At 42.5% G+C, this 13,151-nt stretch overlaps 1 protein-coding gene across 4 annotated transcripts in view; it reads left to right on the plus strand.

Annotated features, from left to right (window-relative positions):
- Positions 1 to 13,151, plus strand: part of PDE11A (phosphodiesterase 11A) — a 403,729-nt gene that overhangs the window by 348,552 nt on the left and 42,026 nt on the right. For all 4 annotated transcript variants that reach the window (XM_081579583.1, XM_081579585.1, XM_081579584.1 and 1 more), the window contains 2 exons: positions 4,325 to 4,402; positions 11,127 to 11,190. In XM_081579583.1, coding sequence (XP_081435709.1) covers positions 4,325 to 4,402; positions 11,127 to 11,190 — 142 coding nt within the window. The remainder of the gene's footprint in view (positions 1 to 4,324; positions 4,403 to 11,126; positions 11,191 to 13,151) is intronic.

A 13,151-nucleotide genomic window follows, 5' to 3' on the forward strand; every position in this document is an offset into this window, starting at 1 on the left:
CGCTACATGCATGCATGCTCAGGTGCTCAGTTAGGTCCAGCTCTTTGTGACCCTGTGGACTATAGTCCTCCAGGCTCCTCTGTCCATGGGATTTCTCAGGCAAGAATACTGGAGTGGGTTGCCATTTCCTATTCCAGAGGATATTCCCAACCCAGGGATCAAACCTACATCTCTTGTGTTTCCTGCACTGGGAGGTGGTTTCTTTACCACCGCACCACCTGGGAAGCCCATGAAGAGTGCTAGGGGCCACGTAAATGCAGGAGCAACCAGGGCACGTACCATCCAGCAACCCCTTGAATCTCTTCTTGGCCTGGAGATTATAGATCAACCGAACTCACATATAGGGTCCTGTATTGTCTTAATTTTCTGCCATTATCAATACTGAGAGTTGTTCTGGTCTTTCCATTTCTTGCATTTGCCAGCTTTATTTGTGCTGTCAACAACAGCACAGCCTTTAACGCATAATTTTATTCAGGTATTAATGCTTAGCTGGTCCTTGTGTTATCAGCGCTAGTCTAACACAGGGACACAATTCACTTTCAAAGTGAAACATATAACTTTTTTTTTTCCTTTAGTCATAATTACTAGAATTAACATCTGCCTACTAATTTGTTATTCCTCTGTGGTGCTTTTATGCCCAAAGTCCAGAAATGTCTCCAGAATCTGCCTTTAGGAATCAATTGCAGATGTATGGTTTGCCTGTTGAATAAGTTGTAAGAACACTGAGAGAAGAGAATCCTACTCCCCTGTATCCATTTCACCCTGTCCCCTGCCACCCTGTCTGATCATTCTGGAGTTGAAATTGCCACCTTGACAGTAAAAATCTTCATAACATTCAAAGACTTTTAGTAGATTCAGAACAGTTAGATAAATGGATAAAGAATATGTGTACATACTTATATATAGAGTTATAGAACATTACAAAAAATATTCCCAATTAAAATATACACAGGATTGGTGATTTCTCAATTTGCAAACAAAAGATGCCTTACAGATAAATTAGAAACAAGAAAGACTTTCAATGTAGTGATGGGTGACTGGTAACCAATCTTTAGAATTATTTCTGAGGGTAATTTTACCAGTTCTGTTCAAATGATGCTTTTTTAAAGATTGCTATTTTTCTGAGTGGAACATATGTCAGGAGAGCAGGATAAAAGCCTAATAAAAACATATCTGATTATAAATGAGATTTTCCAGTAAGTTGCTTTTCACTAGCAGAGGTATTTGCCATCGTCCTTGAAAACCAAGGTTGCCAATGATCTGCTTGAAAAGTTAATGAGATAGTTCCTCATGACAGAGGTGTCTGGATCCAGGGAGTATTTTATAACTTTGTGGATTTTTAAATGTTCATTTTAGCAGTCGCATGTTTTTAAAAGTGCTCCTAACAGTTTCATATATGTTGATTTTGACTCTGTATAGTCTAGATACACATACAAATGCTAAAAGGAGCAGCTGTGTGGGCCAGTTCCTTTCTCAAAAGTACAGTGAATTTCACATTGTTGCTTTGTAATGATTATCACTAAAGAGGAGGTCAGAAATACCACCAAAGAAATATCACGAATCTGGTCTGTGCCATGTGCAGCTCTTGGGAGCATCTCCTTGTTGATGGAAACCTCTGTCTGGTGCTCACCATGGCTCAGTACAGCAGCCTGTGATGCTGTCACATCTCTGTCCAGACTCACAGCAGGCAAGGCTATTCTGCCCCCAAGGCTCATGCTTCACACAGTTTATAAAGATTATCACACAGGCCACAGCTGGGAAGCTGGGGGCCTGGGATCTACCTAGATTTATTCATAACTGTCCTGGGATCCTGGGGAAATCACTTCACCCTCCTTCACCTTGAGTTTCCTGACCTATAAATCAGAGAATTACAGCAGCCTTTTTCAAAGGTTACATATGCCCCTAACAATCTATATTTATAAAGAAAAATCAAATTAAACATAGGAATCATTCTATGACCCAGCAATTTTGCTATACATTAGTGTATGAAGTGAAGTGAAAGTGTTAGTCATTTAGTCATGTCTGACTCTCTGCAACCCCATGGGGTAGCCTGCCAGGCTCATCTGTCCATGGAATTCTCCAGGCAAGAATACTAGACTGGGTTTCCATTTCTTTCTCCAAGGGGATCTTCCCAACCGAGGGATCAAACCCAGGTCCCCTGCATTGCAGGCAGATTCTTTACTATCTGAGCCACCAGGGAAGGCCCTTTGCTGCTTGGGGCAACTGTTCTTCCAAAAGCTTGTGTTGTATCCCAGCTCTGCCACTCACCAGCTGGGGCCAGTACACCCAGTGCTTCTGAGCTTAATAACAGTAGCTAATCCTTACTGAACAGCTACTGTGTGTCAGACACTCTGCTAAGTGTTTTACATAAATCCTCCCACCAACCCTAACCTACCCAAAGTCAGTCATGTGGTTAGTAAATGACAGAACCCAGGAAGTCTGCCTGGAACAGTAAGGACCCAGCTGGTGATGAGGACTCCAGACAAGAAACAGGGGAGCCAGTAGCACTCAGCATCTTGTCCTTTGTCCCCCAAACTACAATGAGTCAGCACTAAGTGTCCAAGATCCTACTCTGATTTCCACCATAAATGCCATCGTAGTATTTTCCAAAGTGTATTCTTTAAAACATCAGTGCTGAGATGGATGAAACTGGAGCCCATTATACAGAGTGAAGTAAGCCAGAAAGAAAAACAACAATACAGTATACTAATGCATAGAAAGATGGTAACGATAACCCTATATGCGAGACAGAATAAGAGACACAGATGCATAGAACAATTTTATGGACTCTGAGGGAGAAGGTGAGGGTGGGACGTTCTGGGAGAATAGCATTGAAACATGTATATTATCATATGTGAAACAGAACACCATTCCATGTTCGATGCATGAGACAAGGGCTCAGGGCCGGGGCAATGGGATGACCCAAAGGGATGGGATGGGGAGGGAGGTGGGTGGGGGGTCCAGGAAGGGGAACACATGTAAACCCATGGCTGATTCATGTCAATGTATGGCAAAAACTATTACAATATTGTAAAGTAATTAGCCCCCAACTAAAATAAATAAATTTATTAAAAAAAAAAAAATCAGTGCTATGGAATTCTATGGTCAAGTCAAGTAGGCTTTTCTATCTCAGTGTTTTGTAGAGCCTCAAAAGGCTAATGTGGGTGGTGAATCTCCAAGAATCACAGGAAGCATTTCTCAAACCCACTTGGCCAGAGCACCCCCTTTACATGCAGCACCTCCTAAGACTAGCATTTTGTGCGGTGCACATTGGGAAACAGTGTGTCAGGATCCTTTAAAGAACCTCTCATTAGGAAATGCCAAAAATGTGAGACCTTGGGAAATGATTCTTAAAGAACCAAAATGGTGATGTCTTTTTTTTCCTTTCTCATTATAAAAATGAAAAATCATAAAACTAGATTAAACGAAAGTTTTGAAAATAGGAATGGCATCCTATTTTCACAACTTGAGAAGGTTCCCTTCTTTTCTTTTCCATATCCACACATCTCTAAATGCATTTCCACATGCTTGTGTGTCCGACTCTGTGTGACCCCATAGACAGCAGCCCACCAGGCTCTGCCGTCCCTGGGATTTTCCAGGCAAGAACACTGGAGTGGGTTGCCATTGCCTTCTCCGATGCTTGTGTATCCAGCACTTAAAATGTGTTGACACTAATGCTAAACACATTGCATGTCATCTCACTTAATCCTCCCAATAACTCTGAGTCAGCAAATAAGACCCTCAAGTTAGAGATTAGGAAATTGAGGTTCAGAGGGTTTAAGTGACTTTCCAAAGTTGCACAGCAAGGAAGTGACTGAGCTATGGTTTAAACCCAGTTATTTCTAACTCCATAGCCTATGTGTTAAAGCCCTGAAATGATGAAATGGTTTTTAACCTCTACAAAAGTATTTGTCCTGAATTTACTACCAGGGAGTTTATATTATCTTGGATGATCATACCACTCAGTTCTATGTTGAATGATAAAAGAACATTCTGGAACTGTTCCCGCTTTTTATGTGTCCTTGCCTCCCTTCTCTGACTTTTTCAGTAAGAGTCACAGGGCTTCACAGCAAGTAATCCCAAATGCAGGACCACACTGATTTCTGTTTTATGGCTCGATAATCTCTTCTGTTATAAATACATTTGGAAATGATTGTGGCTTTTTGTCAAAGCCTCAACATTTTTTAAAAAGTGGTTTATTTTGATAGCACTTTAGCCTCATGATTTCAAATATTAAATTACTTGGTTGAGGTGGTCTTATATTTTCCCATAAATGTGTTTATATCACCACACAGACTGAGAATTTTCATTTGATTTCATGCAGGAGGAGAACAGAATTCTTCGAACTTGTCAGTAAAGGAGAATATGATTGGAACATCAAAAACCATCGTGATATATTTCGGTAAGAAAAAGCTCTTGTTTGTGTGTTTATTCGGTATTTGAAGATTTACCAATGCCTTTTTGACAATGCTAAGAGCACACAAGTGATGTTTAAAGTAACAAATCTTACCTTACATTCAAAACATTCAGAAACTAGTTGAATAATTAGAGAAAAGATAGAGAATATGTCTTTTCATCTTCTGATTTATTTTGTATTGCCTCCTCTCCATACATTCGCCTTCAAAATTAGAAGATGTTTGAACTGGTCATGTTTCAGCAGGCATGCAAATTACACTGGAGATGGGATTTTTTGAACCTTGGAAAACAGTTACACAGAACAAAGGGAAGTGGAGAGTTGAGTTTGGGTTGTTTTGTTTTTAGAGACGGTAGGCATTTTAGATGGAAAACCAATCAAAAGATTTTTGTGCTTGGAATAAGGAATCTGTTCGAGACTTTTCGTGGGACTTCTTCTCAGTAGTTTAGGAAAGACAGCAGCAAAATCTCATTTTTCCTTGGCATGTTTTAACCACTTTTCCCCTTTGCAGCCGCTCCAACTGGGTAGGCACTGTTCCTCTTTCCCTCATGCCCCGTCCTTCCACTGTCCTCACCTCACCCATCCTCAGACTTAGTGCCTTAGTCCTGTTCCACGGCTGTTTAGTATTTCTGGGAAAGCTTGTGAGGCCAGGATTCTGGATTCAGTGCATCTGGTCCATAGCTGGGCAACCACTGAAAACACCCCCAGGGGCCCGACCCCAGCCCCCAACCTCTGCCCCCATCTCAGAACGCAGAGCCTGCCTGCCCCTCGCCTCCACAGCTGACCCCCTGCTCACTGTCTCCCCAGAGGGCCCTCTACTCCCCCTTGTCTGCATTCATACTTCTCTCTATTATCTTTACCGATGACATTCTCATTGTCCTTCCCGAGGTGGTATCGGGGGTCTCCTCTTGTCAACACCTCCACCTCAGCTTCCTATTCTAGTTTCCTATTCCAGGCCCTCCTCCCCCACTCCCCACCCCTGACCTCTGACCTTGCTGTGTCAATTTTACTACTTTTGGCATTTTCAAAATCTGGCTTTTATTTTTTTTCCCCAACATGACCTTTCTGGGCTGAGAAACATGCTTCCATCTCCTCAGTTAAAAAAAAAAAGTCATCCCTAAAGTCTGCCTTCTTCTTAAGGTCCAATCATAGTTTTCTCCTCTCCTTCAATCCCACAGTTCAGCCACGCTCCTCTAACTTCATTACAAGGCAGTTTCTTTCTTTTTAGGTCACTTAATTTCACAAGTAATGATAGGAATACATTTTTCTGTAACAAATCAGAACATTATAGATAAAGCCCCAGTTCCTGGGGTATTACTCCCAGTTCCCATACTGTGCACAGCTTTGCTGTTTTTAATTCCTTGTTTATTTTCAGACTACTGTCAGAGCATTGCCAGACATGTGTACCCATGGGAAACATACTATTTAGTGTCCATCTGTTTGTTTAACATAAATTATATATTTACATATCAATCTGAACTAGCTTGTTCACTCAGCTGTATGCCTTGGAATTCTTTCCATGTCCATGCCAGCATCATCTTTGATTGCTGATTGCTGCATAGTATTCCAAAGTGTATGTAGTATTTACAGTAAATTCCTCGACTGAGGAATTTAGTTGCTCAAATGTGATTTCTGCACTTTTTGAAAGTCACCAGTCACCTCCCAGGGATCATATCCTATGACTTTTGTTCTCTCCAGCTTCCTAGATCTCTTCACAGTCTGAATTGTGTTGGCCTTTCCTTTCTTAAAACTCTCTCCTGCCTTAGCGTCTGCAAAGCCCATGCTCTTCTAAATTTTCTGCTATCTTCTGACTCTTCTTTCTCCTATTTGTCTTTCTCTAACCCTTCCTTCTCCCTGTGTGTGTGTGTGTGTGTGTGTGTGTGTGTTAGTCACTCAGTATGTCTGACTCTTTGTGACCCTGTGGACTGTACCCCTCCAGGCTTCTCCACCCGTGGGATTTCCCAGGCAAGAGTATTGGAGTGGGTTGCCATTTCCTTCTCCAGGGGATGTTCCTGATCTCCTGAATTGCAGGCAGGTTCTTTACTGTTTGAACCACAGGAAAGCCCTCCTCCTCCTTACGACCCCCTAAATGTAATCGTCCTTCAAGGATTTCTTCTCTTGTTCCTCAGCATCCTCACAAATTGTCCTACCAGAACCACTGGGGTCTGGCCTCTCTCCAGAGCACAGCTCCTAAAATGCCAGTGCTTATTGTGTGTTTCCACATGAGTGTTTTCCCACAGAGGTTTTCAAACTTTTTTGCAGGGAACCCTATATGTAAGAAAAATCTTATTTGGAGGCAAAGTACATAAAACAGAGATGAAGTCCCCAGGAACTCTCCTTTCCCTCCAGCTCTGCATCCCCAACCCCGTTTCACAGCTGGACTCTGACTATGTGCATGTGAAGGAGGGGGCAGTCTGGGAAACACCATCCAGAGAATTTTAAAATAGTAATAAAACCAACTAAAAGTTAGCCTGCTTTTTATCATCACCATGTGCCTGCACTCTAAACAATGTCAACGATGAGACACTCATCCCAGAGAAAATTCTTTTGTTGGCATCAATTCTAAACAATTGCTGAGGTTACTGTTGAGTATCAAAATAATTGCTCTGAAAGCTTCAAATTAACACAGTATTACTCATCCTTTCATTGTGTATGGATTGTACACATGAAAGTTAATTCCAAAAACACCCAGTTTTCCCATCAGCCCTGACACAGGTGGACTCGGGATGCACTTTTAAGAGTAAGTTCCTAATGGTTCAGAACCTTTTGGCCTCACTCCACATGCAATTCTCCAACCTTTGGGAATATCACCTTTCTGCTTTTAAAGAGTATATTCAGAATAAACAACGGCAGTGCGGTGATGGTAAAGCTAAAGAAACAGAACTTGAGTTACTTCCGTACTGTCATTTTATGTTGGCCATTTGGGATCTGTGTTTGTGTGTAAAATTTAAAGCAGTGAGACAGATTGTCAACTGCAAGATGTCGTCTTTTTGTTTGGTAAGCATAAAATGCAGTTAATACATGTAGTCTTTTACTGAATTGAAAATATCTTTTAAATTAAAATGTATTCCTTTTTTAAAAAAATTACTGAAGTATAGTAATTTTTTAATTTACTGTGTTTACAATGCTGCTGCGATGTACAATGTTGTGTTAGTTTCAGGTGTAACAGCAAAGTGAATCAGTTTTATATATAAATATATATATACATCGGAGAAGGCAATGGCACCCCACTCCAGTACTCTTGCCTGGAAAATCCCATGGACAGAGGGGCCTGGTGGGCGACAGTCCATGGGGTCGCTAAGAGTCGGACAAGACTGAGCGACTTCACTTTCACTTTTCCCTTTCATGCACTGGAGAAGGAAATGGCAACCCACTCCAGTATTCTTGCCTGGAGAATCCCAGGGACGGCGGAGCCTGGTGGGCTGCCGTCTATGGGGTCGCACAGAGTCGGACACGACTGAAGCGACTTAGCAACTTAGCATATATATACATATACACATATATGCACTCTTTTTTAGATTCTTTTCCCATATAGATCATTACAGAGCACTGAGTAGAGTTACCTGTGCTGGGCAGTAGGCCCATATTAGCTACCTATTTTATATATAGTTCTGCGTATATGTCAATCCCAGTCTCCCAATTTATCTCCCCCCTCCAAATATTTCTCTTTTTAGTTGCTAATGCTTTCAAAACTAGAGAACAAATCAAGAAAGTAATGATTATCTCAAGATAATTATTAAAGTAATTTTGGCATCTAGAGGAGAATCATGGTAGCAGTGAGCCACTGGGAGTCTCAGACACTCTAGGGTCACATGACCTCTTCTGACCCCATGGCGGACATTCCTGACCTTCATTCCTGCAGTTGCACTAATCAGATTGCACCGTCTAACTGTAAATCAGACTAGAGTTATGCAGACATTAAGACACAAACAGTTGCTGCAAGCTCCCTCCCTCCTCTCTTATTCCAGAGATGGCCTTTTAAGTACAGAGACTGACTCCAAAAAATAAGACAAAACTGCTCATTCACCTCCTTCCATCCTTCCCTTGTAAGTGCTGATGCTTATCCTTGCCTTTCCATCCCCGCTTCTCTTGGTTTTATGCCCTTTTTAGTTATGCTTTCCTACCAGTCTCCCTGCTTCCACTCTCCTTCTTTAAACTATTCCCACATCTATTAATACCTCTTAATTAATAAGAAGTACTAAAGTCCTCTCCTTGAAGCTTTGGCCAGGTCTGTCCTTAATTGAGCCCCCAACCTTAATTGACTCCCTACACCAATTGGATAAAGGTTTTAGACATCTACCATCCTCCTTCCCAGCCTTTATTCTGTCTCCTTTCTCCATACAGACTTTCTAGCTCCACTGTATTCACTGAAAGTAGAGATGTTCTGTCAGACTGTTTGGATCCCAGCCCTAGTTTTGATACCACCTAGTGATGTAACCTCAGGCAAGGTACCTAACCACCTCTCCCCACCCCTCCCCATCCAGGAAGGCAAAACATTCTCTGCTTTGTAAAATGGAGGTATCTCTACCTCATATAGAGATGATATAAATCACTCTCTAATGCCTGTTCAACACGTGTGTGCTAAGTCGCTCAGTTGTGTCTAACTCTTTGCAACCTTATGTACTGAAGCCCACCCGGCTCCTTTGTCCATGGGATCCTCCAGGCAAGAATACTGGAGTGGTTGCCATGCCCTCCTCCAAGGGATCTTCCTGACCCAGGGATCGAACCTGGGTCTTCTGCAGCTCCTGCATTGCAGGTAGAGTCTTCACCACTGAACCACTGGGGAAGCCCCATTCAATAAACAGTAGCTATTAGAATTCTCATCATCGGAGCACCTCACAGATACTCAATAAATTTGTTGCTTGACTGATTAATGTTGACATGAATTTGAGAAGTAAGCTTCAAATTATTGAGTAGATGAGACTTAAGTAATGATCAACTATTGTACGAGTAGGTAAGCTCACAGAGATTTTATTTCCTTTCTGGGAGAGAGACTACAAAACCCAACGCATTACCTACAGTTTTGTCCCTCTCTGGTCCCAGCAGAACATAACATGAAAAGAACTGGAGTGGAACAAGAAGGGTGTGGCAGCTTTGTGATAAGCACGGGATCCTGAATCCTTTCCTTCCTTTGGGAAAGTCCCTCCACACTTCCACTGACCTCTCTGGAAACTAGAAATAATAGCACCCTGTGATGAGGAGTCATTTAGTTAGTGATTAGTTAGTAGGTAGTTGGTACAGTGCTTAGTAGAGAGGCAGACACATGGCGAGGACTGCTGAAGCGCTTGTCATAGAAGATCAAAGATGAAGAATAGGCTGTGTCTCTCTGCACAGGTCTTAGCTTGGGAGTGTTTGGAGTTAGATGCTGCCTGACTCCAAGAGGGCTGCTCCTACTGGTGCTGCCTGAGTGCACTTTGAAAGACCTATTGTTATCTGCCGGTCTGCCTTGCTCGTTGGAGTAGTTTCCTGGGGAAGTGACACAAACCTCTCACCACCGTCCAGGCATGCTCTGCCATCTGGGAAGCAGACGTGTTTCTAAGGCGTTCAAACCCAGCAGGGTATGAAATGTTAACACCTGACATCAGGACCGCCCTCTGACCTTTAACAACACACCCCTTTCTTCCAAAAGGAGTGAGCCAAGATGTGGCTCCCAGCTCAGATCCTTCACTACTTCTCATCACGTGCAGCTAGCTTTAATACAAAGAGAGATTTGGGACAAAGAGTGTGCCTGATTTTTTCCCTTCCCACCCCACCCAGTTAGGAGCACCAGAGCTGCAACTTATGTTGTCATAGCCTCACTCTCTAGAATTCTCCAGGTGATGGTGTCTGTTTGCTTCTTTCTCCTTTGAACCCTTGTCTTGGTTTCTTGCAGACCCTTGTCTGCCGATTCTTTATTCTTCCTTAAAGGTAGTCTGTTTAGGGCTGAATTGTACACTGTTTTTCATGGTTTGCATGATAACTTATGTTAATATACTCACGTACATTTTAAGTTTTGAAACTGGTGTTCCCCATGTTTTTTATATCCAGGGTTCAGTGTGGATTCTAGATAAACCAATAGAAATCTGCCCCTCAAAAATCTGATCCGGATCTTGCCTGTATTTTCTTATGTGCTCAAATTAATAAAAGCTGTGGCTGAATATGTTTCTTCTTCGTAACGCTTGTAAAACAGAGTTGTAGCCAGGTAGTAAACTGGAGTGAAACCGTGTGTCTCTCCCTCGTAAATCTTAGCTCTGTGGAGCCAATAAAAATGCCGGCACCCCTAACAGGGCAGGCTCTTTGCCTTTTTGGTGTGGGTTTTCTCCCGTCCCCATCCATCAGTGATACTTTGGTAAATAGGTTCATCAGCTATGGGTATAGTGTTATATACTGATTCCCTTGCTGAGTGTTAAAAATAAAAAGCATCGTCCATTACAAATTATTTTCAGCAGAACTTGCTTGGTTCAGGTATGGAGAAAGCAGGGCTTGGCTTTCTTTGATCTACTGCAGACAAAAAAGGGCCACCGAGAGGGAGTGCGAGCTTTGTCCTCCGAAGCAGTGTGGCTGCCTGATGGAGATGCTAAACATGGGACTATAAACAGTGCTTCCCTTGTGGAGGTAAAGAAGATGTGAGCTGGCCTCAGTCCCATTTTATTTATTTATGTATCTAGGACGGGTTTGTTTAAGAATGCAACAAAAGATTATTCAGGCTGTTTTGTTTGGTTCTGTTTTTCAGATCAATGTTAATGACAGCCTGTGACCTTGGAGCCGTGACCAAACCGTGGGAGATCTCGAGACAGGCGAGTGGTGATTAATGGCAGGGCTCAACCGAGGGGGGCCTGGGGGGGACAGTATTCCCAGAGCCCTGTCTGCCAGGCACTGAAACCCGAGTCAATTTGCATCAGTATTAACGCGGTATAAAAAATAGCAGGAGGCTGAGGGGCGACATAGTTTATTGCCCAGCCTTTCTTTATCATGCTTCCATTGAGAACTAATATTTCTGACTCTGTAAGATTTTTTTCTTTTAACACACTAAATCCAAATAACACTTTGGCCATTTCTTAAGGCAGGAGTTTCAAACGTAGTGTTTTTGAATAGGTAACCATGTTTTAGCACAAGGTCCAATTTTTCACATCTGGTGAAAAAAAAAAAACAAGGAGGTAAAAAGGAAATTTGATTTTTTTTAAAAAGCCTATTTAGAAATCAGAGGGCTCTTTGGCCAAAATATGAGGTATGTAATTTAATTTGTATGAAAAATTTAATACATTTACCACCTATCTGGCTTCACTGATCAAAAGTGTTAGTTCTAGAGCAAAAATAGTTTTTAATCTCATAACTACCCAACTCAAGATTTGATTAATTTAATAGCTCTTTCCGTTTTATGAGGCACCTCCTGGGTGGGCTGTGGGATCTAAAGCAGTAACTTGTTATCTTAAGACTTGACATTTGAGGGAAAATAAGATATATTTACATAACAATAAAAACTAATATTTATTGACTGAATAACTGTTAAATGTCTGCTTTGTAAGTATCATATCTTTAAATCCTCTGAGGTGGGTATTGTTACTGTAGGGGCTGAATAATGGCAGCCCAAAGCCATCAGGTCCTAATCCCTGGAACCTGTAAGTGTTACCTTAGAAGGAAAAAGGGTCTTTGCAGATGTGATTACATTAAGGACCATCAGTATCATTATCTGGATTATCCAAGAAGGCCCTCAATTGAGTCACAAGTGTCCTTAGAAGAGAGAGGCACGGGGATGGCACATTCAGAAGAGGAGAAGGCAATGCAAAGACAAGGCGGGGACTGGAGTGATGAGGCCCCAGAAAGGAGGATGCTGACAGCCACCAGACACTGGAAGAGGCCAAGGACAGATCCTCTCCTAAAGACTGCGGGGGACCATGGCCCTGCCCACATCTTAATTTCTGCCCAGTGAACTGATATTGAACTCCTGCCCTCCAGAACTATGAGAGACGCCATTTCTGTTGCTTTAAACCACCAGGTCTGTGGTGGTTTCTGGCAGCCCTAGGAAGCTAACAGAGTGATGATTCCTATTTCACCAGTGGGAAAAATGAGGCTTAGAAAGCATACATAGTCTGAGGTCATACAAGTGTAAGTTGCATAGCTAGGAATTCAAGTCCAACAGATTAAGTTCCAAAGTCTTTCCTTCTTAACACTGTTTTATGCTTTCTTACATAGGAGGCACCAGTTAGCCTTTTTAAATAATGCAAGTGTGTTGGCAGAATGGGCTGTGTTACCACTAAGCTCAAGGTCTCAGTGGCTTAAACCAACAAATCACCTGGAGGCACACGCCTCCAGGGTTGGCTGGCGCCTCTGTCCTCATGCTGGACTGGGGCTGAAGGAGCAGCCACCGTCTGGATCATTCCAGCAGAGGCCCGGGTGGGTTTTTCACTGGAAGTTAAAGGTCATTCCCCCAGCAATTCATTGGCCAGAACTTGTCACAAGACCCCGTCCAGACAGGAAATGCCATCCTTCCCTGTGTCCAGAAAGTAGAAAGCCAGGAATAGTTGGTGAAAACATAACTACCACAGTTTTCCCTTCTAATCACCAAAAATGTGATTCACTCTCCTTCCTGCAAGCAAAATATACTCATCCTCCCCTCCAAGGGAGATGACCCAAACAGCCCATCGGTGGAGGGATTTAAGCTCAAAGTCCAGGATCTCTGGGTGATACATGCGCATCCCTACAGCACATCTGGATGTAAACCAGAGGCCCACACACACCCAAAATGCAGCATTTGGCA

The sequence above is a fragment of the Giraffa tippelskirchi genome, chromosome 3 (genome assembly GCF_054371585.1).
Source record: "Giraffa tippelskirchi isolate mGirTip1 chromosome 3, T2T-mGirTip1v1.2.pri, whole genome shotgun sequence".
NCBI classification, from domain to species: domain Eukaryota; kingdom Metazoa; phylum Chordata; class Mammalia; order Artiodactyla; family Giraffidae; genus Giraffa; species Giraffa tippelskirchi.